The sequence below is a fragment of the Bombina bombina genome, chromosome 1 (assembly GCF_027579735.1).
Source record: "Bombina bombina isolate aBomBom1 chromosome 1, aBomBom1.pri, whole genome shotgun sequence".
Classification (NCBI taxonomy): Eukaryota; Metazoa; Chordata; class Amphibia; order Anura; family Bombinatoridae; genus Bombina; species Bombina bombina.
This window is the reverse complement of record NC_069499.1, coordinates 963690076-963716896: the sequence shown is the minus strand read 5'-3', so window position 1 is coordinate 963716896 and position 26821 is coordinate 963690076. Positions and strand designations below refer to the sequence as shown.

General features: G+C 37.3%; 1 protein-coding gene and 1 long non-coding RNA gene across 2 annotated transcripts in view; one reads left to right on the top strand and one right to left on the bottom strand.

Annotated features, from left to right (window-relative positions):
• CDH26 (cadherin 26) overlaps positions 1–26821 on the bottom strand; it is a 238884-nt gene that overhangs the window by 64832 nt on the left and 147231 nt on the right. The window contains exons 7-11 of the mRNA XM_053705610.1: positions 24050–24178; positions 9656–9841; positions 7813–8084; positions 6243–6385; positions 5292–5525 (exon numbers count right to left, since the gene is read on the bottom strand). Of these exons, the coding sequence (XP_053561585.1) occupies positions 5292–5525; positions 6243–6385; positions 7813–8084; positions 9656–9841; positions 24050–24178 (964 nt within the window). The remainder of the gene's footprint in view (positions 1–5291; positions 5526–6242; positions 6386–7812; positions 8085–9655; positions 9842–24049; positions 24179–26821) is intronic.
• Positions 5445–26821, top strand: part of LOC128652738 (uncharacterized) — a 56648-nt gene continuing 35271 nt past the window's right edge. The window contains exon 1 of the long non-coding RNA XR_008401300.1: positions 5445–5556. This is a non-coding gene — a long non-coding RNA (uncharacterized LOC128652738). The remainder of the gene's footprint in view (positions 5557–26821) is intronic.

The following is a 26821-nucleotide window of genomic DNA, read 5'->3' as shown; positions in this document are numbered from 1 at the left end:
TCTGTGCTTGTTCACAAGGCCAGTGACACTCAGGGTGCAGTCTCTTTTAGCACATTATGCCTTTTCACAGAGATAAAATATCCTGCCATAGTTAGTTTCAATAAAGTTTCCTTTGCACAGGAACACTTAAAGTTACATTAAAGGGACATGAAACCCCCCCAAAAAAATTTGGATTCAGATAGAGAATACAATTTTAAACAACTTTCCAATTTACTTCTATTATTTAATTTGCTTCCTTCTCTTGTTATCATTTGATGAAAGGTTTATCTAAGTAAACTCAGGAGCAACAGAGAACCTTGGTTCTAGCTGTTGATTGGTAGTTAGATATATATATATCGATTGTGATTGGCTCACCCATGTGTTCAGTTAGAAACCATTAGGGCATTGCTGCTCCTTCAACAAATGATACCAAGAGAATGAAACAGATTAGATATTAGAGGTAAATTAGAAAGTTGTTTAAAATTGTATCCTCTATCTGAATCATGAAAGAAAATGTTTGGGTTTCATGTACCTTTAAATACGGATGGTAATGAGATGGTAAAATAAAATGATAAATCATGGGGGGGCGGAGCTAGCCACAGTCAAGATGGCAGCTTGAGTTAGGAGCTCCGGTCTTGGGAATTATCTAAAGCCTTAAAATCATCGCTAAAGCTGAAACCAGCAGAAGGAAAAAGTGATGGGATGCTTCCTAAAGGTGTAGGGTATCGAAATAACTAACTTCTTAATAAGCTCTGTATCATATCAGAAGCCAGATTACACACGGATGCAGCTAGTTACAAGCACACGTGGCACGGGTATGCATGAAACAACAACTTGCCTCAGAAACATTTCAGCACAGCTAAACAAGAATCCGGTTGACAGATTACTCACCCACCACCTATAAATTCCTCCGGTGTGCCCGGTGTATCCAGAGATATACACTGCACACGGATCATACCAACTCACCCATGCCCTGCATGAACTTGCGAGATAAGGCATCAGAGACCTTGTAGCTGACGATTTCTTAAAACTAGCTAGGTACATCTTCAAATCATGGAGCTAGAGATCTCTCTTTTGAGGGCGCTGTGTGCTAAGCTCGATATCCATCGGGCGGATCTACTGGACACGCTCCGTATCGCAACAACATCCGTCTCCATTATCGGTCCCATCATGGGCCTCCATCCCAGCAGTGCCGATGTCTTGCCTGTTCTCCCAGATGAGTGCGACTGTATACCTTCCACCGCAAGCCGGAACATTTCAGCTAAGTCCGCTCTTCAAAGAGTACAGGAGCCTGATGATCCTCAGCAGCATTTACCTGTAGTAATCATAGATAGCCTGCAGTCCGTACGCAATACAGACTTATCCACAGGCTGTGAGTTGGAGCAACAGGATGCGGTCACTTGCGGTTCCCTAATACCCCTTGCAGTTGACAGCAGAAGCCCTTGAGTTGAGAAATGGAAAGATAATCGCAAGACCACCTCAGCAAACCTGTATCAAAGATCACAGCCACTATCCCATTATAATTGGGCCTTTGGGAACCTGACAACTTCAGAACTGATACCATATCACCTTAGGTATTACAAAAGTTACACCAAATCCTGGGAAACACTGACTGTAAGGCCAATCGAGACTTTGTGAAATTAGGAGTGGGGTTAATTACCCCTGATCCCCAGACAGGGATTGTCCAAATGTGGGTTAGGTTTATTTAAATCATTCAACCATATCGCCCTCACTGTTGGACTTTACTAGATCTCTATCTTTCAATAGATAGTTCTCCAAATGATGAGCCACTAACCTGAGAACTAGGAGACTATACTTTGTTTTATGAACATGGTTAATATTTTCATGTTTTCTATAGTACATTTACAATTAGCCTAATATTATCTGTTATTTTAGCGTGCATGAATATGTTTTTTGCTCCCTGTCTTGGAGTATAAAGGTTAGGTTAAAGATGTTTTTTTTGTTAATATTTAAACAGCTAATAAAACCTTAAAAATACATCTACTTGTTATTCTCAGACTAATCTTTTCTTTGAATGCATCATTTTATCTAGCATTTATTTAGTGTTTAATGTCTCTTTAATTCAGCTGACTGTTCTAACAGCTTTTTTGCTTCACTAGAGTTAATGGTTTGTTTATAAAACATAGCAGTGTATGACTAATTACAGCAAAAGTGCAAAAATCTGTATATGGCACACATTTCACATCACAATTCACCAGCAATGTAACTCATGGACATGAAAGATATACAAAGCTAAACGTTTAAAATATATAATAAAATAAATTGCACAATGTTTATTAAACCTATATTATATTACCATAAAGGACCTGATCTATAATACATGTGTTCTATATACACTGTGGCATATTTTATCTATATCATAAAGGGACATTAAATCCTAAAATTTTGTTTTGCTTTATTTTGGTATGCTTTATTGAAAAGAATACATTGGTAGGCTCAGGGGCAGGTATGCATTACTGGGAGCTAGCTGCTTATTGGTGGCTACACATATATGCCTCTTGTCTATGGCTCACCTGATGTCTTCAGCTAACTCCCAGTAGTGCACTGATGATTCTTCAATAAACAATACCAAAATAGCAAAGCAAATTTAATATTAGAAAGAAAATTGGAAAATTGCATGCGATACACCATTTTGCTTTTCTATAATCAAGATAATCTGCCACATTGCCCCTCCCGTTATTGGGCTCTGGATCCGCCCGTGAGTCCTATTTTTCAAGAAGTGTCTCCTGTCCCTCAATTACACAGGTGAGGAACTTACTATTCAGAACAATGAATAGCTGATGAGTACATGCAACACAAAGTGCAGTATGAATGAATGACAGATTGATCTGATAATAGAGGAAAATTAAAAGACTGGTTTTCTGGTTTCAAAAGCTGCTGCAGGTGCACACTTTGAAACAGGTTGAACAGGCAGAGATGGCAAACACTTCTCCCCAAAACCCAGTGTTTCTCAACTCCAGTCCTCAAGTTAATCTCATCAGAACTAGAGTGAAATAATAATGACTGGTGAAATAATCAGCTGATCAGTAACCATGGTTACTAACCTGCTCTCATCCATCAGATGATTATACATTGTTTGCCTGTTCTATGGCGATTTACCACCTGTGTGAAGTCTCTTTTTATCCCAGTAATGCTTTTCACAGAGTAGAACTTTCCTGTAGTATATCAGTCTGATCCCGCCAATTACGGTCAGTCCAGCACCGAAATACCAGGCAATTCCTCTCTGAACAAGGAACACAGCAACCCTAGACGATCGTTTCGGCCTTCATTGGGCCTCGTCCGTGAAGTGTAGCCATATTTCTCTAAGCACACTGAGCAAGGAGCCCACGTCTGATTGCCCCTTAAAGGCCGATATGATAGTCTGGGGTTGCTGTGTTCCTTGTTCAGAGAGGAATTGCCTGGTATTTCGGCACTGGACTGACCGTAACAGGCGGGATCAGACTGATATACTACAGGAAAGTTCTACTCTGTGAAAAGCATTCTGGGCTAAAAGAAGCTGCACCCAGGTGGTAAATCGCCATAGAACAGGCTAACAATGGTATTGAGCTGGTTGTTCGTTCCTGTGAGTGCGTTCCTCTCTTTGTGTATTAAGTCTCCCTTTGGTTGCAAATGACAGCTACAAATATACAGTAAAAATGCTGATGAGCAGTTTATTGCTTGTTATCGCTCTGTCTGCAGCAAGTTTTTAACATAACCAACTTCACTAAACATGTTATACCCTGCTGCACTTTTCTGGCTCCTTTACTTTGCATAGCAAATTCAGTCAGTCAGAAGCAGTTGTTGATGCTAAGCCAATCAAATTGTAGAGTTAACACTGCCCCCTGTCGTACTTGAAGGCAACGTGAAAGGTAGAGCTTGTTGCCCTCTGCTAGACAACTTGGGCTTTTCCGCATACATCATGTGATTGGTAGATAAGCTGCTCTATAACAGAGTGCAATGTTCTGTGAATAGCACATTTTTCACTGTCTTGTGGAGCACTAGAAAAGTATAAATGTTATTTACGCTAATTATAATTGCACGCTGTCTTCACTCCAGCAGGGGCTTACAGCTCAAAAGTAATTCCCTTACTGTAACTCACACCAGACATTGTGAAAATCACAATATGTGCCTCCCTCCTCATTACTTTTATTCAGCCAGTGGTTATAGCATTGTCACTGTTAGTGAGCATGATTGCATAATTCCCACACCACTGTTGCTGGGTAAGTTTGCACTAAGACCAGAGCAGCTTCATCCGATGCAATGTCATCTGCTTTGCAGCACGTACTCAAATTCCACACACAGGGCCTGATATTCAAAACCTCGCCAGCATGGAGAGAAATCACACAAAGTCTTTGGGATTTTTTTAGAGCTTATATTTGTAGTGTCGGAGTCTCTGTTTCACATAAATAACACTACACAGCAACATAAACATGTCTCAAGATAAAAATTTGTGTTTCTAAATTGGTACGGTTTTGCCGTACCAATGAGAATTCTTAGAATATCTCGCCTGAGTGGCAAGGTTTTGAATATCAGGCACAAAGGCTCTGAGTAAAAAATATGGCATGATAGTCATATACACATTTTGACTTTGGGTGCTGGTTTAAGCATTTCAAATGATTAATTTAAGGTAGATAATAAGGTAAAGCAGATATATTTGAACATTTGCTAAACTGTAAAAGGTAAAAGAGATTATTTAATTTACATTCAGAAAGAAAAAACAAAGTACAATGTCCCTTTAAATTCTTCACAATATGTTTCATTAAAGGGACATGAAACACGCTTCATGCACCTACCTCTAATTACGGGTGCTGTTTTTTGAAACCTAAGTTACACTGCAGGTATCTGAAGGAGAAGTCCATCACATATGCAAACACATCAGAACTGGAAAACAGTGAAAGCTAGGTTTCAAAATGGCAGCACCCGTGACTAGAGGGAGGCGAAGGATAACACTGAAAATGTCTGTGCTAGTGAGACTTTAAGTTCACCTTTTTGCACTTTTTGATTGGTTACAAAAGACAACTTTCCAATTAACTTTCATTATCAAAATGTGCACATTCTTTTTATATACACACATTCTGAGGCACCAGCTCCAACTGAGCATGTGCAAGAATTCACAGTATATATGGATATGCATTTTGTAATTGGCTGATGGCTGTCCCATGATGCTGGGGAAGGAGAATTTAACAAACTTTGAAACTTGCCAGAAAAAAAAATCTATTTATTTGAAATTCAGATGTGAAAATTTGCATTTTCTTTTTATTATGCATTTGATGATTAGCAGTTCTACTGTATTTAATGATCCTTTAACTAACCAGTACTTCTTGAAATTCTCCAGCTGTCTTGTACCATTTTGGAATCATCTGATATTTCAAATTTGAATGGTCCTGAGAATGGATCCAAATCTTTGTCTTCAGCATTGATGGGGAAGGTCATGTCTTTTACTTGATCACATCTTTCTAAATAAGGTGAGGCCAGTCTTGGTGTATTATCATTGACATCAGAAACATAGAGGAGCACCGTGCCACTGCCTGTCTGAGGAGGGTCACCTGCATTCAAAACATTATAAGAAACAAATTGGTAATATTTAATTTCATATATATGACCAGTATTTACACTTTGCACAACAAGAGGGAATAGTGTTATGAGCACAATGCAAGATCTATATAGATAGAAATTTAAATAAAAAAAAATGTATATAAAGTTTCATACACCTTTGGTCATACACATCATATGTTTAAAGAATTTTTCTCTTGTTTAAATTTTTTTTATTAATTTCAGTTGTTTTCCTTGAAGGGTTAACTTTGAAAATGTTTCCCCTCCAACAACATCTATAGCTTTATAGATTTATGACAAAGAATCATAAGATAAACCTCATCTGTATTCATTAGTAACTGAGCTGCTCACTTGGCCAATGGATAGAATCTTCTGAGAATAAGACAACCTCTTCTCATCGTCCTTCACTAGAACATAAACTGTTACATTACCCTTGTAAATGATAGGCTATCTACTATAACAATATAAATAAGCATTTCAAAGCAAGATATATAATTCAGGCCAACATATGCTTATATATGGAATTATTTTTTTTAAATAATTACATTTTGTTATAACACAGGACTGAGCTAGTTGGTCAATACCAAAAGTGTACTTTGCTTTACCTCAACCACCATTTTCGTCTCTATGAATACCTAACTGAGATGACAGGGTAATACAACATGTACTCAGTAATGAATTTCTATAAAAGAAATCAACTTCATTCTTACCATTATCGATAGCATGGACTACAATGGGGTACAAAGTCTGGTTAACATAAGGAGACTCTCTGTCAAGTTCTTGCACAGTGGTTATCACCCCAGTGTTTTCATCGATGGTTACCCATCCTGCAGGATCAGATGCAATCTTGTACCTGACAACAACAAGGAAGAAAATAGATCTCTTTTTGCCATTTTGAAGTTGTTCTACAATCTTTTGAAGATGATTTTTCAGCCTTGTAGCTGTGTGTCTTCTAACATGTAACTGCATGTTAAGGTATCAGTGCTTGGTCTTTAAATGGACATGAAACACTTTGAGATGGTGGTATAAAATAATAAATCATATAGCTAAAAAACCTCTATAATATACTTTTTTTCCCCCTTTTCCTGTAATTCCATTCTGAAATTGTGAGCATTTCAGTTCCTGAAATGGAAGTTATATAGTGAAATTATACGGGTAATATCAATTTTATGAAAAGGACATATTATGAATATTTTATTTGTAAACAATACATTTGTGGGGTCATTTTAATTCACCAGTATGTATGTGTGAAGTATCTTAGCTTTTCTAATTCAGTGTCACTCTAACCCAGCATTTCTCAACTTCTAACCTCAAGTACCACTAACAGGCCAGATTTTCATGATATCTTAACAAGAGCACATGTGAAATAATCAGCTAATCAGTAACCATGGTTATTAACTGGCTGATTATTCCACCTGAGTTCTAGTTAAGATATTATGAAAATCTGGTCTGTTAAGGGTCCTTGAGGACTGGAGTTGAGGAACACTCCATCAGAAAACCCTGCAATAACCCACTTACCACAAGCTTTCAAACATTGGTTTTCTAATAATATCCATATATTTTGCATGGGGATAGTTCAAAAGCAATCCAGCAGAAAATACAATTAGAGCAGCTTTATGCTATAAACTCCCATGTTCTCCAAATAAAACTGTGACAGACGGTAGCATTATGAAGTAGCCAGTTCGGAGCAGTGTATTAGTTTGCAATATTATAACATTTTCTGTTATTTATAAATGTTACTTGAGCTATCCAAAGCACAAATTAATTGCATAATTTTACATAAATTGGTTTAATGATAATTTATTCAACAAACATTGAGAACATTTTTATTAGCTAATTTTAGCATAATTTGAGTCTAGGTTTTAGCCAGGTGGTCAGCAAAATCAGCCAGGCAATTTCTCAGCTTTTCTCAATGCTCAGCAGTAAAAATAACAACTAAATTTTGTTAACTGGTCAGCAAAACTCCTTTAGAACTAAGCTCCCAACACTGTTTTACCAGTATGTTAACTTTTGCTGTTTAGTTTCCATAATGATTCTAATTTATCTTTTTTAGTTTTTGTGATGCATCTAATGTACCCTGCAGAGTACTCTGTAATATATTAGTAAATAAGGTACCAATAATAACAATTGATACCTATAACTGGTACAATTGGTACATATAACTGACTAATTAGAGAAAGGCAGATGCAGTCTGAGCTATAGATTGATGTTTTAGTTTGTCAATGTAACTCTGTTAACAGCAAAAGTACATACAATTTGAATACTGAAAAAACTCTTTACCTTATCTTGTTTGGGACCAAATCCGGATCTGTTGCATTAACTTTAAGCAGTACTGATCCTGCCTTCAGCCCCTCTTTCTCACGAATGACTGGACGTATAGGAGTAAAGATCGGAGCATCATTAGTATCCAAAACAGATACATTAATAGTCAGGTTGTTCTGATTGGATGACTTCTCCACCTTGACCTTGCCATTCTGACATGAAGACAGAGGTTCTTCATTTTCAACAGAGATGACTATTTGCTTCTTGGGAGTCCCCTCAAAATCTAATGGCTACAAATATGAAACAAGGCATTATGTAATGTTCTGATGGGCTTACTCAATTTAGGAAGGTGCTGATCCTTTTTTTTCAAGTTTTAAATCTGAAGAAAATTTATTTTAAGGACAAAAGAGGATTTCTTATTGTGTATAAAACATTTAAGTTTTACAATAGGGTTTTTTTTTTAAGATTTTCTTGGTTTGCCCTGGATTTCTAATAAATTTAAAATTAAAGTTTTGCAATATAGTTTTTTACCTCTCTTTAAAAAAAACATGGAGGACATTTCACAACTATTCACTCTTTGACAATGTCCTCTTTTCAGAGTGCTTTACTATGCACTAAAGACAGCTTATTGCTTTTGAATTGCATCACTGGACATTTAATATGTTTTATTTTTATATCAATTGAGTCAACATTTTTATTTTTTGTTTGTTTTGTTAACATATTACTTGTTTTATACAGTGATAATTATGTTAATTAAAAACAGACCAATTAAATTTGTATTCTCATCTTCTATATAGATAAAGCAAAAAACTACAAGCACTAATTGGTCACGGTATGTCATTCTTGCATTACTGACCATAAATAACCATTTGTTTAGTGATTAAACAAATAGATAAGTCCTGTTTGGAAGTTACAAGCACAGCCGCTCCTGAGCAGGACATAGTTGGCGATTGACAGGGTCTTGTGATTATTATTATTATTATTCTTTATTTATAAAGCGCCAAAAGATTCTGCAGAGCTGCCCATGGGTACAAGGATAACAGTACAATGGAGAAACAATACGATAAAAGACAACATTTTACGGACAAATACAGGGGGAATTGAGGGCCCTATTCCTGTGGGAACTTACAATCTAGATGGGTAGGAGGATAGGAAACATGAGGTGGGGACTGCAAAGGTGAGAATGATATTAGTGAAGAGATAGAGGGTAACTGTTAGTTAAGTGAAGTTAGTTTGTAAATAAGTCGGGTGATAAGCTTCCCTGAACAGAAAGGTCTTTAGGGAACGTTTAAAGGAGGAGAGGTTAGGGGCAAGTCTGACAGCTCGAGGAAGTGCGTTCCAGAGGGGTGGTGCCGCACGAGAGAAGTCCTGTAGACTAGCATGAGAGGAGGTGATGGTAGAGGACACAAGAAGCAGGTCATTGTTGGATCTAAGGAGTCGGGCAGGAATATATTTGTTGATGAGTGAGGACAGGTAGGGTGGGGCAACATTGGTGAGGGCTTTGTAGGTCAGGGTGAGAATTTTGAATTTAACTCTGTTGTGAATGGGGAGCCAGTGAAGGGACTCATAAAGAGGTGCAGCAGAAACAGAGCGTCGAGAGAGGTGGATTAATCTGGCAGATGCATTTAGGTTTGTGATTAGTTTGTAGCACCCAAACGGAACTTGTATCTATGTATTTCACCCATTTGAGGAGGATTTACCTATTGTTATAAAGTACATGATTTGCTGACAAATTAGAGCATGTCATTTTTGCATTAGAATCTCTCTTTAAGGGACATTTGAAATCTCAATTTGTTGTGGGTCTACTTCAACTAAATTGGACTTTCTGGTTATGTGACCTCCAAGAAAAAAAACAAGATACCTTTATAATGTCCAAAATCCCCTCATTTGTGTCTGGATCAGTTGAAATGTTATAGTAACCTCTCTCATTTCCAGAGAGTATCTTAAATTTAGCTCTCCAGGCTGGCGTTTTTGTCAAATCTTTGTCCTCTACTTTTATTCGTAAGATGTTGTTCTTCAGTTCTCCTTCAGGGATTTTCAAGTCATACTAGAAAGAGAAAGATTTATTTCTGAATACATTATGTACACTGTATGTGTCTGAGTCTGACACATGTTGCATTTTTCTCAAGAACTATGGTTATAGGCAAAGAGTAAGGGCATTTGTTAATTCACACCTGAAAAATTATCTAACCTTCTTTAAAAGAAATCTTCACCTTAAATGGTTAAAATATGAGTATTGACCTTTTATCTGATTTTAAGTGACAGAATAATCTAAAAAGAAATTTCTAGTTGTTAGTAGATATTTTTTTTCACAGTGAATGACAGCAAATTGTTTTTTAGTCATGGCACCAGAATATTTTACTTCTGCTAAAAGTATATTTAAAGGGACAGTCTACTCCAGAATGTGTATTTTAAAAAAAGATAGATTATCCTTTTATTACCTATTCCCTAGTTTTGCATAACCAACACTGTTATATTAATATACTTTTTACCTCTGTGATTACCTTGTATCTAAGCCTCTACAGACTGCCCCTTATCTCAGTTCTTTTGACAGACTTGCATTTTAGCCAACCAGTGCTGACTCCCCTAGGTAATTCAATGGGAGTGAGCACAATGTTATCTACTAGCACTGTCTAGCTGTAAAAAAAATATCACTAGATTTTTTTAAATTTCAAAGATTGTTCCCATTTCCTTGCCACTGTATCATGTGAGAGCCATCAGCGAATTACAGACTCATATATGTATACATTGTGAACTCTTGCACGTGTTTAGTAGGAGCCTGTGCCTCAGAAGGTGTGCCTATAAAAAGGCTGAGAGCAAATTAATAGTAGAAATAAATTGGAAAAATGTTTAAAACAGCAAGCTCTACCTGAATCAAAAACTAACTGATTGGAATAGCCAATAGAATGCAAGCTCAATCCTATTGGCTGATTGGACCAGCCAACAGGTTGAAAGCTCAATCCTATTGGCTGATTGCAACAGCCAATAGGATTTTTTCCACCTTAATTCCTATTGGCTGATAGGTTCTATCAGCCAATCGGAATGTAAGGGACGCCATCTTGGATGACATCATTTAAAGGGAAACTTCATTCTTCAGAAGACGTCGTAAGAAGAGGATGCTCCGCGCCGGATGTCTTGAAGATGGAGTCGCTCCGCGCCGGATGGATGAAGATAGAAGATGCCGTCTGGATGAAGACTTCTGCCGGCTTGGATGAAGACTTTGGCCTGCTTGGATGAAGACTTCTGCCGGTTTCGCAGAGGACTTCTGCCACTTCATTGAGGATGGATTTTCGGTCTTCAAAAACTGAAAGTGGATCTTCGGGGGTTAGTGTTAAGTTTTTTTAAGGTTTTATTGGGTGGGTTTTAATTTTAGATTAGGGGTTTTTGGCTGAAAAAGAGCTAAATGCCCTTTTAAGGGCAATGTCCATACAAATGCCCTTCAGGGCAATGGGGAGCTTAGTTTTTTTAGATAGGTTTTTATTTGGGGGGTTGGTTGTGTGGGTGGTGGGTTTTACTGTTGGGGGGTATTTGTATTTTTATTTACAGGTGAAAGAGCTGATTTCTTTGGGGCAATGCCCCACAAAAGGCCCTTTTAAGGGCCATTGGTAGTTTAGTGTAGGCTAGGGTTTTTTTTTCATTTTGGGGGGGATTTTTTATTTTGATAGGGCTATTAGATTAGGTGTAATTAGTTTAAATATTTGATCATTTCTTTTTTATTTTGTGTAACTTAGTGTTTTTTATTTTGTGTAACTTAGTGTTTTTTATTTTGTGTAACTTAGTTGTTATTTTTTTGTAATTTAGTAATTTTTAATAGTAGATTTAAATAATTTGAGTAGGGTTAGGTGTTTAAATATGTAATATAGTTAATTTAATTGTTAGTTTAATGTAATTTTAGTATAATAGTTAGGGTAGGTTAATGAATAGTTTAATATAGTTTAATGTAATTTTAGTATAATAGGGTAGGTTAATGAATTGTTTAATATAGTTTCATGTAATTTTAGTATAATAGGGTAGATTAATGAATAGTTTAATATAGTTTATTGTAATTTTAGTATAATAGTTAGGGTAGGTTCATTAATAGTTTAATATACGGTAGTTTATTTTAATTCTAAAGGTAAGTTTAAATTTATTATAAGATAGGGATGAGTTAATATTTAATGTAAAGTTAGCGGGTTGTTAGGTTTAGGGGTTAATAGCTTATTTTAGTTTATGGCGATGTGGGGGCTGGCGGTTTAGGGGTTAATAGGTTTAGTAAGTGGTAGTGATGTGGGAGGCCAGGGGTTTAGGAGTTAATACATTTATTTAGTTGCGGAAGGCTCCGGGAGCGGCGGGATAGGGGTTAATACATTTATTTAGTTGCAGTGGGCTCGGGGAGCAGCGGTATAGGGGTTAAGAACTTTATTTAGTTGCGGTGGGCTCCGGGAGCAGCGGGATAGGGGTTAAACATTTTAGTATAGTGGCGGTGTTTAGTGACAGGATATAAATAAAGTTGGGAAAAAGCCGAATAGCAGCGAGATCGATGACTGCTAGTTAACAACAGTCCGCTGCTCATCACACCGTACTTGGTGCGCGGCTTTTTGACAGATTTTTTTATAAATATGGAGAGCGTATTCAGGTCCGCGGCCGCGATGTTAGGCGAGCGTATTGGTGCCGGCGAATGCAGCATAGTTGACAGCTTGATAAATAGGCCAAATAGTGTTAACATTTTTCTCTGCACATGAAGCATAGCTAGATATTCTCAGTGCACCAGCATTTTAAATATTGCAGTTGCTCAGAGCCCCAGTGGAGCTTGTATCATGTCTGCAATTAACAAATTGAGTCATTACTAAATGCTTCTAATAAAAGTTATTACTGTTATTCTGCGGCATACACACATATCCTATGAGGGCCTGTGCACCAGAATTTAAACACCACACCTTCTCAGGTGAGGGTAAACAGTAGCTTGTGTGACACAAATTACGTCTTCAGAAGCAGCACACACCACCGTCAGCTCTCTGAGGTGTGGTGTTTGAATACTGGTGCATGGCCCTCACAGGATATGTGCGTATGCTGCAGAAAAACGAATAACTTTTATTCTAAGCATTTTTGCTAATGGAAGTATATTGCAAAAATGCTTTTATTTCAAATTGAAATGCACCAATGCACTTTTCCTTTTTGACCTTTCTATTCCTTTAATATATTATAGACCAGAATTTCTCAGTGTACCGCAAGTGAGCCAGAGGTGTTGCACCAAAGTTTGATTGTAAAACCTATTTTCAGACAAATTACAGCACACTTTTAGCAATTTATTCAATTAAGTTTGTATTATAAAAATTCACCAACCTATATATTAAAGGGATAGAAAGGTCAAAAATGAAATGTACATGGGTGCTTTTTGACTTGAAATAGAAACATTTTTGCAACATTCTTTCATTAGCAAAAATGCTCCTTGTAAAATTAATTACTGTTTTTCTGGGGCATATGTACATAGGAGGACCCGTGCACCAGTATTAAAACCCCATGCCTGGGGGGAGGAGCCAACTGTGAAGGGAACAAGACGTGTTTCTGCTGAGCTCCCGGTCCTACTCGCATTAAAAGAAGGGTTAACGCAAAATTTAGCTTTTTGGATGCTTAAGACAGACTCCTAATATGCCTACATGGGCTAGCAAAGAACTTGGGTGATCGTTTGGACTTATTTAGGTCAACGAGTTTGATAACATTTAAGCCATGAAAGAGGCCTCAGCCATGTGGGTGTCTGAGATGGCTCAGATCCTGTACGATCATTTCCATAGCCTAGCGCTGGCACTGCGTGAGGCCCTAGCGACGTGGCTTTACAAAATGCTGCACATTTACCAGTAGTTGCATCTCGTGCAGATCGTTATTATGGAACAATCGCATCTGGAGCTTACAATGGCGGATGCGCAGATGAGCACGTCACTCCTTCTGGGCAAGATGTCTCAATTTCTGGCGGCGATACTGCTTCAAGCCACAAGCCGGGCTGCATGGAGAGCGATGTGGATCTGAACCACTCTGATGAGAGGGGTGATGTAACGGAACTTGCGATGTTGCTCAGTGCTTCTCTCTATCATAAGGAGGATCCGAGGCGTCATTATGTTGTTAACACAGGGGCCTTCTCATTATTTCTTAAGAGCAATGGCACTTTCAATATTAAGGCTAAGCCTACCGACCTATTTCTGGAACATACAGGAGACAGTGATCCCCAATTGAGACCACAGTGTATTTCGTCTATCCCATGTCTCCTATCTGAAATGGAGATGCTCTGGAGCCCTGAGAGACTTGCTTCTATCATGCCTAAAATCGGAGTAGGTTAAAATTTTGCCAGGGTACACAGATCACAGAACTGAAGTAGGACTGGCACTGTGAGACATTAAAAGACACCTAGCTAACCAAACCTTTCTTTTGGAAGTATTAGGTACCATGGAGATAGGGCCTTTTAAAGACACTATTAGTATAGTTCTGATGGTTATTTTTTGCTTTGGGTTTTCACATTATTGATCTATGAATGTCTATACAAGCATAGCGAGTTTATTTTATATGTGTATACTTCATTTGTATTTTAGCTATGAAGATAAATATATGCTCAACTGTAGTGGGATTATACTTTTCTACTCATTCCTTGAACAGCGAGCTGGATACACAGCTCAGAGACTGCCTATGTTTATATATTGATTGTCAAGTGGCAGGACTAGGACTTTGGGTGGCACTCAGCTCTATATGTCTAGATGGATTATGTGATGTCATATTATTGTCACTTAAGGCTGTTTAATATGTATGTTATTTGTTATGCGCTATTTATTGCCCTATACCAAGTTACTATACAGATATAAGATAGCCCATATACCTTAGCTATACACACATAGTTCATTAAATGTTGTCCTGTCCTCTTTGGTTGGGGGCTGAACCTCCTCTATCTACAGTTAATTAACTCTCCAATCCCGCCACACAAATATTCTAAGGCTGCTACAAGATAGAATAAATACACCTAGCTTATTTGGATCACGGTTACCCCTTCTCACACCTTTGTGTTACTTTATTATATTCAGTTTACCACCTCTTCCCCCCCCCCCCCCCCATAATGTACCTTCCTAATTGGAAGAGCTACTTAAACGGTTTATCTTATATGTACCGCAACCTTTTATTTTGAAAGTATTATTGTGACATTTTCTATTTCATTTATGCTAGCTTTCTTTTTGTTTTAATGTGAGGTATGTATTTTGTATCACTAAATTTTTCTGAGATCTAATGGCTATGACTATATCTCTAAGAGTATATCAGATATGAAAATAATATTTGAACATATCCTAGTTTCTTAGCAACAAAAAAATGGAAAATTTGAGGTTTATTTTCAATTTGTGTTTATTATTTTTGATATGCAACAAACTGAACCCTATATGAAGATATAGCAGTTACTGTAACTCTCTTACTTTTATGTCATTTATTTGATGTAATGCATTTATACCTCAATAAAAATATTTTAAAAAAAACAAAAAAAAAACATGCCTGCTCAGAGAGGTGGCTGTGGTGTGTGTTGTTTCTGAAGATGTAATTTGTGCCATGCAAGCTACTGCTGACTCTCTGAAAAGGTGTGGTGTTTAAATACTGGTGCACAGGCCCAAATAGGATATGTGCATATGCTGTAGAAAAACAGTAATAACGGATCTTTTCCAGATAAGCCCCGCCAAAAAGTTAACCCCCGCCACCCAAAAAAGAGGATATGAAACTTGCGGCTAGATTTAGAGTTTGGCGTTAGCCATCAAAACCAGCGTTAGAGGCTCCTAACGCTGGTTTTGGGCTACCGCTGGTATTTAGAGTCAGTCAGGAAAGGGTCTAACGCTCACTTTCCAGACGTGACTTTTCCATACCGCAGATCCCCTTACGTCAATTGCGTATCCTATCTTTTAAATGGGGTATTTAGAGTCGTGGCTGAAGTGAGCGTTATAAATCTAACGACAAAACTCCAGCCGCAGAAAAAAGTCAGTAGTTAAGAGCTTTCTGGGCTAACGCTGGTTCATAAAGCTCTTAACTACTGTGCTCTAAAGTACACTAACACCCATAAACTGCCTATGTACCCCTAAACCGAGGCCCCCCCCACATCGCCGCCACTCTATTAACATTTTTTAACCCCTAATCTGCCGCTCCGCACACCGCCGCAACCTACATTATACCTATGTACCCCTAATCTGCTGCCCCTAACACAGCTGACCCCTATATTTATTTATTAACCCCTAATCTGCCCCCCTCAACGTCGCCGACACCTACCTACACTTATTAACCCCTAATCTGCCGACCGGACCACACCGCTACTATAATAAATGTATTAACCCCTAAAGCTAAGTCTAACCCTAACACTAACACCCCCCTAAATTAAATATAATTTAAATCTAACGAAATAAATTAACTCTTATTAAATAAATTATTCCTATTTAAAGCTAAATACTTACCTGTAAAATAAACCCTAATATAGCTACAATATAAATTATAATTATATTGTAGCTATTTTAGGATTAATATTTATTTTACAGGCAACTTTGTATTTATTTTAACCAGGTACAATAGCTATTAAATAGTTAAGAACTATTTAATAGCTACCTAGTTAAAATAATTACAAAATTACCTGGAAAATAAATCCTAACCTAAGATACAATTAAACACTACACTATCAATAAATTAATTAAATACAATACCTACAAATAAATACAATTAAATAAACTAACTAAAGTACAAAAAATAAAAAAGAACTAAGTTACAAAAAATAAAAAAATATTTACAAACATTAGAAAAATATTACAACAATTTTAAACTAATTACACCTACTCTAAGCCCCCTAATAAAATAACAAAGACCCCCAAAATAAAAAAATGCCCTACCCTATTCTAAAATTAAAATAGAAAAGCTCTTTTACCTTACCAGCCCTTAAAGGGACAGTATACACTCATTTTCATATAACTGCATGTAATAGACACTACTATAAAGAATAATATGCACAGATACTGATATAAAAATCCAGTATAAAACTGTTTAAAAACTTACTTAGAAGCTGTCACTTTGGCTCTGTTGAAAAGGTAGTTGGAAAGCCCACTGCAAGTGGCAAATAAGACACTCCCCCCCTCCCCCTTCTTTTGCATATGAAAAGACCCTTTACACAAACAGGAGCAAGCTGTAGGTAGTCAAGCGTATTCACATAAAACTTTGGGGCTTGGTTAGGAGTCTGAAAATCAGAGCAATGTTATTTAAAAATAAGCAAAACTATACATTAATTAAAAAAAAAAAACTTTATGGGCTATATAAATAGATTATCTACAAAACATTTATGCAAAGAAAAAATGAGTGTATAATGTCCCTTTAAAAGGGCCATTTGCTGGGCATGCCCCAAAGAATTGCTCTTTTGCCTGGAAAAAAAACATACAATACCCCCCCACCAACATTACAACCCACCACCCACATACCCCTAATCTAACCCAAACCCCCCTTAAATAAACCTAACACTAAGCCCCTGAAGATCTTCCTACCTTGTCTTCACCATGCCAGGTATCACCGATCGCTCCAGGCTCCGAATTCTTTATCCAAGCCCAAGCGGGGGCTGGAGATCCATCATCCGGCTTGAAGTCTTCTATCAAGCGGCGGCTGAAGAGGTCCAGAAGAGGCTCCAAAGTCTTCATCCTATCCGGGCAGAAGAGTAGATCCGGACCGGCAACCATCTTCTTCCAAGCGGTGACAAGCAGCTCCATTTGGAAGACCTCCAGCGCGGATCCATCCTCTTCTTGCGACGTCCTAAGTCTGAATGAAGGTTCCTTTAAATGATGTCATCCAAGATGGCGTCCCTCGAATTCCGATTGGCTGATAGGATTCTATCAGCCAATCGGAATTAAGGTAGGAAAATTCTGATTGGCTGATGGAATCAGCCAATCAGAATCAAGTTCAATCCGATTGGCTGATCCGATCAGCCAATCAGATTGAGCTTGCATTCTATTGGCTGATCAGCTCAAACTGCCCCATTGTTTCCTATGGGGATATCGTGCACGAGCACGTTTTTTAAGCTGGCCGTGTCCGTAAGCACCGCTGGTATTTAGAGTTGCAGTGGCGGTAAATATGCTATACGCTCCCTTTTTGGAGCCTAACGCAGCCCTTCTGTGAACTCTAAATACCAGCGGTATTTAAAAGGTGCGGGAGAAAAAAAGCACGTGTAGCTAACGCACCCCTTTGGCCGCAGAACTCTAAATCTAGCCGTCATACTTTTATTTTTTTTATTTTTTTATTTTGGAAAAGATCCGGAAAGGGTTTTGTAAATAAAAAAGCAACGCATACCAGGCACGCGAACAGTATCCTGTGCGACAAAGAACAGGGGACACAGGTAGCTGGGCGCCAGGGAGCGCGGGATAAGAGAATACAGAGGTAGTCAAGAAAGGGTCCTTATCCTGACTTTAAGGTAACTTGGCAGGCTGGGATACAGAGGTCGGCAGCAGGGACTAGACAAGCTTGGCATTAGAGAACAGGAGGACAGTAGGACACAGAGAGCTAAAGTGGGAGTCAGATAGAGGAAGGAGCTGTACAGACCCTCGGGGCACTTTGAGTGACATGCGGGTACCAGGGGAGGAGGGGTTTGTGTGATTCAGCAGAGGGGCCAGTGCTGTGAGGGAGGGCTGGTGTTGTGGAGCTGAATGTGGCTTTGATCTTCAGGCAATCAAACTGTCTTTTGCACTGTTTGTTATTTACTAGGTGAGTACATAGGGTGACATGATAAGTGCTTCTCCTCCTGGGTAAAGTAGATCCATGTAAGAACAACAGGCGATGGTCAGTTACTGGTCAGTTACAATTTACAATTTCTCACCTCTTAGAACAAAAAGATAAATCCATTTTTAAGTTATTTCCAGTTAGTGTGAGCGTGCATGCGTGCGTGCATTAAATTTGAGCTGTCAAAAGTGGCGGGGCTTAACTTTTTGCGCATGCAGTTTTTGCATTAGTGGCGGGGCTTATCTGGAAAAGATCCGTAATAACCTTTATTAGAAGCATTTTTTGCTAATGAAAGTATATTGCAAAAATGTTTCTATTTCAAACTGAAATGCACCTATGTGCAATTCATTTGTGACCTTTCTATCCCTTTAAGGAAGAATTTAGGCTCAAATGCAGAGCATTCATTTTTAAAATAATACAGTGTTTTATTGCACTGATCAGCGGTATTACAGCACATGATTAAGTGAGTACAATGCTACAATAGACCAGCTTGAACTTTGAAAGAGGAAGAGATGAGTAGTGTCAGCTTAAAGGGACATTATACACTAGATTTTCTTTGCTTAAAGGGACAGTCTAGTATAAATTAAACTTTCATTATTCAGATAGGACTTTAATTTTAATCAACTTTCCATTTTACTTTTATCATCAAATTTGCTTTTTTCTCTTGGTATTCTTAGTTTAAACTAAACATAGGTAGACTCATATGCTGATTTCTAAGCCTTTGAGGGCTGCCTCTTATCAAATGCTTTTTAAATCTCTTTTCAACACAAAGAGACAAAAAGTATACTGTCAGTTTAAAATGAAAGACCACTACATTAATAAGAAATGACTGATTAATTGTGATACTGAGACAAATTATGAGATTTGTATGTCGTTCCCCTGGGTAACGGGGAATGGGGACAACATATGGAGAAGCCACGCCGCCTATAGTGCACAATAGGGAAGATCACACAGTTCTTTTAATCCCTTAAGGACCAGTGACGTACCCTGTATGTCGCTGGTCTTTCTATGGGGATTGTGTAATTAATAGCGAGGTCTCGTCAAGGCAGCGTATAATAGGCACAGTGTACACCAATTTTCATATAACTGCATGTAATAGACACTACAATAAAGAAGAATATGCACAAATATTGATCCAAAAGTCCAGTATAATACCTTTGAAAAACTTACTTAGAAGCTACCAGTTTAGCACTGTTGATGAGGTTAGGCTGGGACACCCAGTGAAAGATTCTGGGAAAGCAGAAAGAGCAGACACTCCCTGCATATGAAAAGACAGATCACACAAACAATAAAAGCAGGAATCTGTATACCTGGGTCTACATCTAATACTTTGGGGCTTGGATAAGAGAATGAAAATCAGCACAGTGTTATTAAAAAATAAGCAAAATTTTACATTGTTACAAAAACACTCCCAGATAGGCTGCATAAATGGATCATATACAAAACATTTATGTAAAGAAAAATCTAGTGTACAATGTCCCTTTAGATTAATTTTTCTGTTAAATATTTAGCTTGATTTCACATTACTTTATAACTTAAGTTTTTTTAATAATTTCATCCCATATATTGACCATTGCAATGTTACTGGTGTTGTAAGCATGTAATTCAAGTCTGTAAAATAAATTAAGACAACTGTAGATATACAAAGTGCACAATTGACTTACTTTGTTTTACATCCTTACTGCATTGTGACAGGTGGGTATGCATGTAAGTAGGAAATAATATGCACTTATGGTGGTTATTGACACAGAGTTTGTCAAGATAATTAGAACATATGTATTTTATTTTGAAAAGAATTTTCTTAAAAATTATAGATAGTCTTGTAAATGTTGCTTATGTCTTACAGACTACTCATTGACTCCTAAGAATTGTATTTCCTGTGTTAAATGAAAAAAATGCTCATAGAGATTTCTCAGTGCTCCAAGATCTTTTAATCCAATGTACCAGTTAAAAATATGGCAAAAGAATTGACAGTAGACATGTGCATTGCGAAAAAATTCGGTTCGGTTCGATTCGAATTTTTTCGAATTTCAGTTCGGAGCGATTCGAATTCGGAAAAATTTTAATCGATTCGGTTCGGATTTGTTTCGGATTCATTCGGATTCGAATAAATTCAGTTCGGATTTTTTTCGGATTCATTCGAATTCGAATAAATTCTGCTGGATTCGGTTCGATTCGGTTCGGTTCGGAAATTCGGAATTTCAGTAAGTGTTAGGTGGGATTAGACTAGTATTATGTACTGTATATTAGGTGTAACCCATAGCAGAGTGATATAACCTAATATACTTTACAATACTAGTGTAATCCATGGCCATCCGAATCTAACGAATAAATCTGAATAAATCCGAAGTAATTTGGATTTATTCGGTAGATTCGGCACCATTTTAATTCGGAAATTCGGTTTGATCCAAATCTCCGAATTTGCCGAATTTCCGAATCGAACCGAACCGAATCGCACATGTCTAATTGACAGCCCTTAAACAGAACCAAAAAAATGCATCAAGATTCCATATCCTCTTAGTCTTTCCACTTTCACACAACTGAAATAATAGTAAACTATCCCAGTTGAGTTTATGAAAACAAAATAGGTGGGAACTATTTGAGATTTTATGAGAAATGGTTAAATTGCAGTGGGGTTAAACACTGATGAATTTAAGCTGCTATGTGACAGCTTCTGCTGCTCCAGATATTTGTGCCACGGTGAAGAGCTAAGCCTGGCTGACATTTCCTTGAGGCAGTGTTCTATCTTTCAGTTCTAATTGTTCCTAATGCTACAATGTTCCCAATTACTGAACATGTAATTGTTGTTTTCCTATAAAACTTGCTGTTTTGTAACATTTTATTGCTCTGAGAAAGCAAAATTTTGTCTCAAACATGTAAAACTCAATCCTTGTCTATTTAATATGATGAAAACATTGTTCTTAAGAGGGTGTTCCCATATTTATCTGCAGCATATAGAACCCTCATTACTTGACTACAGCATGTCAAGTTATGTCATTTAACATTTGATATTTAATTGTAAAACATTATAAATTGGTGTGTTTTATATCATAGGTATTGCTTTTATATAAGCTGAATAAACCATCATTTACAGTATATGTAGGAATTCCAAATGACAGCAATTTTAATTCACTTTAAATAGTTTTTACTTAATTTGTTCATACAATTGTTTTTTTATAATGTTTAACTGTTGGTATTTCATATACATTATAGAACAATTTAGAGTATTTTTTAAAGGGATATAAAAGTCTGTTTCATTGTTGTAATAAAAAAGTACTATGCAGTGGGTTATATGTAATAGAAATAATCACAATATGTATTATTCATCATTTTAAAAGGTTTTTACCTTTTATTTCTTTTTTTTTAACACAATTTGTGCAGGGTACATTAATTCCTGTCACAGCCTTACAAGGGGACTAGATTGGCAAAGGAATATTTTTTCATTTTATGTGGTTGCTAGGAGATATCTGCTCTAGCTGCTCAGTTGATTGCCCATACTCAGAAGAGCACTTTTGCTGCAAAATCATATTACAGTAGAACTTAAGTTCTGTAATGTCTGCTTGCTTATCTAACTAAAGGCAGAGGCTTCACTGAGACATTCTAAGTGATCATTTTGCAAGAAAACAAGTAAGTTGTTTGCTGTTTTTTTTTATTATTTTATATTAAGATATCATCAACATAAAGTTACAAAAGCATACATTGCATCAGGTTAATTTCACCAGCAAGTGTACCATAGTTAACAAATACCTGGCTCAAATACTTAACATAAAGAATAGTAATAATGCCATGCCATTAATATAGATCATAACACTAAGGGGACGATTTATCAACTAGATTAACAGTTGCGCACTGACTGCAACGCGCCCATTATATGTTTTTTCTGAAGGCTCCCTCTAGCGTGTTCCACCACTCTAGCCTCACCAATCCTTATATTATTAAATTCTGTAATATTTAATAACATAAGGACTGGTGAGCTTAGAGAGGCTGAAGACGCTCGAGGGAGCCTAAAGAAAAAAACATATCACACTCACGGTGCAGTCAGCGCGCAACTTGTAATCTTAGCGTTAGAGTAGTACAGTTATAAAACATATCAGAAACCTTGAGCTCTATGGAACCTCATTTTTAATATTATGCATTTAAAGATACCCTCTGTAGAAGTAAATCTCTCTCTTGGGCTTTATAAATAATATACTGAAAAGTAAACCCCTAAAATATATAAAACAATATATTTATTTATACATTTTATAAAATATATAAACAGGCCACACATGGACCTTAAAGGGACATAAAACAGGTTGAGATCCGTGCATATCCTAAAATGGCTAATTAATTAAAAAAATAGTTTGCATAAAAAATTGTTTAAAAATTGCTGGCAAGTATTTTAAAATAATTTTTAAAACTAAGCAAATTTTAATACATAGCTAAGCTGTCTGGGGCAGCCAACTCCACCCCTCTTATCAGTATTTAGACACATGCATTGTATTTCAACTGAGTTCACAGCTTGTAGGCTCCAACAGATAATTCCTATTCATTTTTGTATTCTACCAAAGCAACAAAAGATATAGATACAGCCGTAAAAAGAATTGTGTGAGGGGAGTTAGAGCTTTATAATTCAGAAACTAAAAATAAAGGGTTAATGGCGAGGCACTGCAGTATACATTTGCAGGTAAAGTAATTAAAGTACATATTATTTTATTTTGGGGTATATTTACCAATGTGCGAGCGGATATGATACAAAGTAGCGTATCATGACCACTGCACATCATGGCAGCTGTCTGCATTTATCATTGCACCAGCAGTTCTTGTGAACTGCTGTAATGCCACCCCCCTGCAGATTCTAATCAGCTAGCAAGCTTCCAAATACTTTCAGAAGCAAACGTATACACAGGATGGCATGTTCCAACTGTGTGTTTAGAAAGTATGTGGCTTGATCATAGAAACAGCTGCTTAGACACAACGCTTTTCCTCTGCTATTTGCGCTGTCTGTATAACTCTTCTGTGCTGTTGACGCAGTGGAGCGCCCTCTCCAAGCAATGATGGGTCTGATGTGTTGAGCAAGTAGCACTACTCAAATTTATTAAGTTTAATCTATAAGAGCAAGTAGCACTACTCAAATTTTGTTTGTTTAATCTATAAGACAGTATTTCAGAATCTGTAGGAGCTGTCTCTGATAACCAATGACCAATAGATACCTAGGAATTAGTTGCACTTCCTGTTAAGATCACTTTTTATGCAAAATAAATTTTGTTTCTTTAATCTATAAGACAGTATTTCAGAATCTGTAGGAGCTGTCTCTGATAACCAATGAGCAATAGATACCTAGGAATTAGTTGCACTTCCTGTTAAGATCACTTTTTATGCAAAATAAATCAATAAAAAAAATCTTATGCAGCTGTGGACTCTTCCCTTTTAAGAAGAAAAAATCTTTAGTATGTTTAACTGTTGCTGTTCTATATGATGGGAAAAAATGTAGTACATTGTACACTTATGACAGTCAATATTTGATCTATTTATATCAACTTACGTCTCCCTTGGCTATCTCCGGCATGTTGTTGTTCCCATCTTCAACCTTTATGACAACAGTAGCAGTGGAAGACATTGGATCTGGCCCCTTATCCTGAGCGCGTATTAACAGCCTGATCAGATTAGCTGCCTAGAGAGGGAAATCAAAATGAAGGATTAGAAAGATCAATGCAGCATTTAAAGGATCACTCAATGTAGTATAAATGCATAATTAACAAGTGTATAATAAAAATACAATAATTTAACACCTACTTTGAATTTCAAATAAGCAGCAGATTTTTTCTGACAAATTTATTTTTTTCTCCTATTTCCTGTCTTCCTGTATCATGTGACAGACATCAGCCAATCACAGACTAGTATACGTATATCCTGTGAGCTTATGCACATGCTCAGTAGGATATTGTTCCCCAGAATGTGTGAATATAAAAAGACTGTGCAAAATATTATATTAGAAGTAAATTGGAAAGTGTCTTAAATCTACAAAGCATGCTCTTTCTGAATCATAAAAGTTTATTTTGACTTGAGTGTCCCTTTAAAAGATCCAGTTCTGCTACATTCAGTATCAACCAGAAAACCGTTTTTTACCGCCCGCTGGTATTTAGAGTCAGTCAGGAAAGGGTCTAACGCTCACTTTCCAGCCGCAACTTTTCCATACCGCAGATCCCCCTACGCCATTTGCGTATCCTATCTTTTCAATGCGATCTTTCTAACGCCGGTATTTAGAGTTGTGGCTGAAGTGAGCGTTAGAAATCTAACGACAAAACTCCAGCCGCAGAAAAAAGCCAGGAGTTAAGAGCTTTCTGGGCTAATGCCGGTTCATAAAGCTCTTAACTACTGTGCTCTAAAGTACACTAACACCCATAAACTACCTATGTACCCCTAAACCAAGGCCCCCCCACATCGCCGCCACTCTATTAAATTTTTTTAACCCCTAATCTGCCGACCGCACACCGCCGCCACCTACGTTATCCCTATGTACCCCTAATCTGCTGCCCCTAACACCGCCGACCCCTATATTATATTTATTAACCCCTAATCTGCCGCCCCCAACGTCGCCGCCACCTACCTACAATTATTAACCCCTAATCTGCCGAATGGACCTCACTGCTACTATAATAAAGTTATTAACCCCTAATCCGCCTCAATAACCCTATAATAAATTGTATTAACCCCTAATCTGCCGACCGGACCTCACCGCTTCTCTAATAAATGTATTAACCCCTAAAGCTAAGTCTAACTCTAACCCTAACACCCCCCTAAGTTAAATATAATTTAAATCTAACGAAATAAATTAACTCTTATTAAATAACTTATTCCTATTTAAAGCTAAATACTTACCTGTAAAATAAACCCTAATATAGCTACAATATAAATAATTATATTGTAGCTATTTTAGGATTAATATTTATTTTACAGGCAACTTTGTATTTATTTTAACCAGGTACAATAGCTATTAAATAGTTAATAACTATTTAATAGCTACCTAGTTAAAATAATTACAAAATTACCTGTAAAATAAATCCAAACCTAAGTTACAATTAAACCTAACACTACACTATCAGTAAATTAATTAAATAAAATACCTACAATTATCTACAATTAAACCTAACACTACACTATCAATAAATTAATTAAATACAATACCTACAAATAAATACAATTAAATAAACTAACTAAAGTACAAAAAATAAAAAAGAACTAAGTTACAAAAAATAAAAAAATATTTACAAACATTAGATAAATATTACAACAATTTTAAACTAATTACACCTACTCTAAGCCCCCCAAAATAAAAAAATGCCCTACCCTATTCTAAATTAAAAAAGTTCAAAGCTCTTTTACCTTACCAGCCCTTAAAAGGGCCTTTTGTGGGGCATGCCCCAAAGAAAACTACTCTTTTGCCTGTAAAAGAAAAATACAACCCCCCCAACATTAAAACCCACCACCCACATACCCCTAATCTAACCCAAACCCCCCTTAAAAAAACCTAACACTACCCCCCTGAAGATCATCCTACCTTGAGTCGTGCCAACGATGGAACTGAAGAGGAGATCCGAAGCGGCAGAAGTGATCCTCCAAGGGGCACTGAAGAAATCTTCCATCCGATGAAGTGATCCTCCAAGCGGCGCTGAAGAAGTCTTCCATCCGATTAAGTGATCCTCCAAGCGGTGCTGAAGACGTTTTCCATCAGGGCGATGTCATCTTCCAAGCGGGGTCTTCAATCTTCTTTCTTCAGGATCCATCTTGCAGACCTCCGACGCGGAACATCCTGCTGGCCCGACGGACTACCGACGAATAAAGGCTCCTTTAAGGGACATCATCCAAGATGGCGTCCCTCGAATTCCGATTGGCTGATAGGATTCTATCAGCCAATCGGAATTAAGGTAGGAAAATTATGATTGGCTGATGGAATCAGCCAATCAGATTCAAGTTCAATCCGATTGGCTGATTGGATCAGCCAATCAGATTGAGCTCGCATTCTATTGGCTGATCGGAACAGCCAATAGAATGTGAGCTCAATCTGATTGGCTGATTGGATCAGCCAATCGGATTGAACTTGAATCTGATTGGCTGATTCCATCAGCCAATCATAATTTTCCTACCTTAATTCCGATTGGCTGATAGAATCCTATCAGTCAATCGGAATTCGAGGGACGCCATCTTGGATGACGTCCCTTAAAGGAACCTTCATTCGTCGTCTAGTCGTCGGAAGAAGAGGATGGATCCGCGCCGGAGGTCTTCAAGATGGAGCCGTTTGTCATCGGATGGAAGA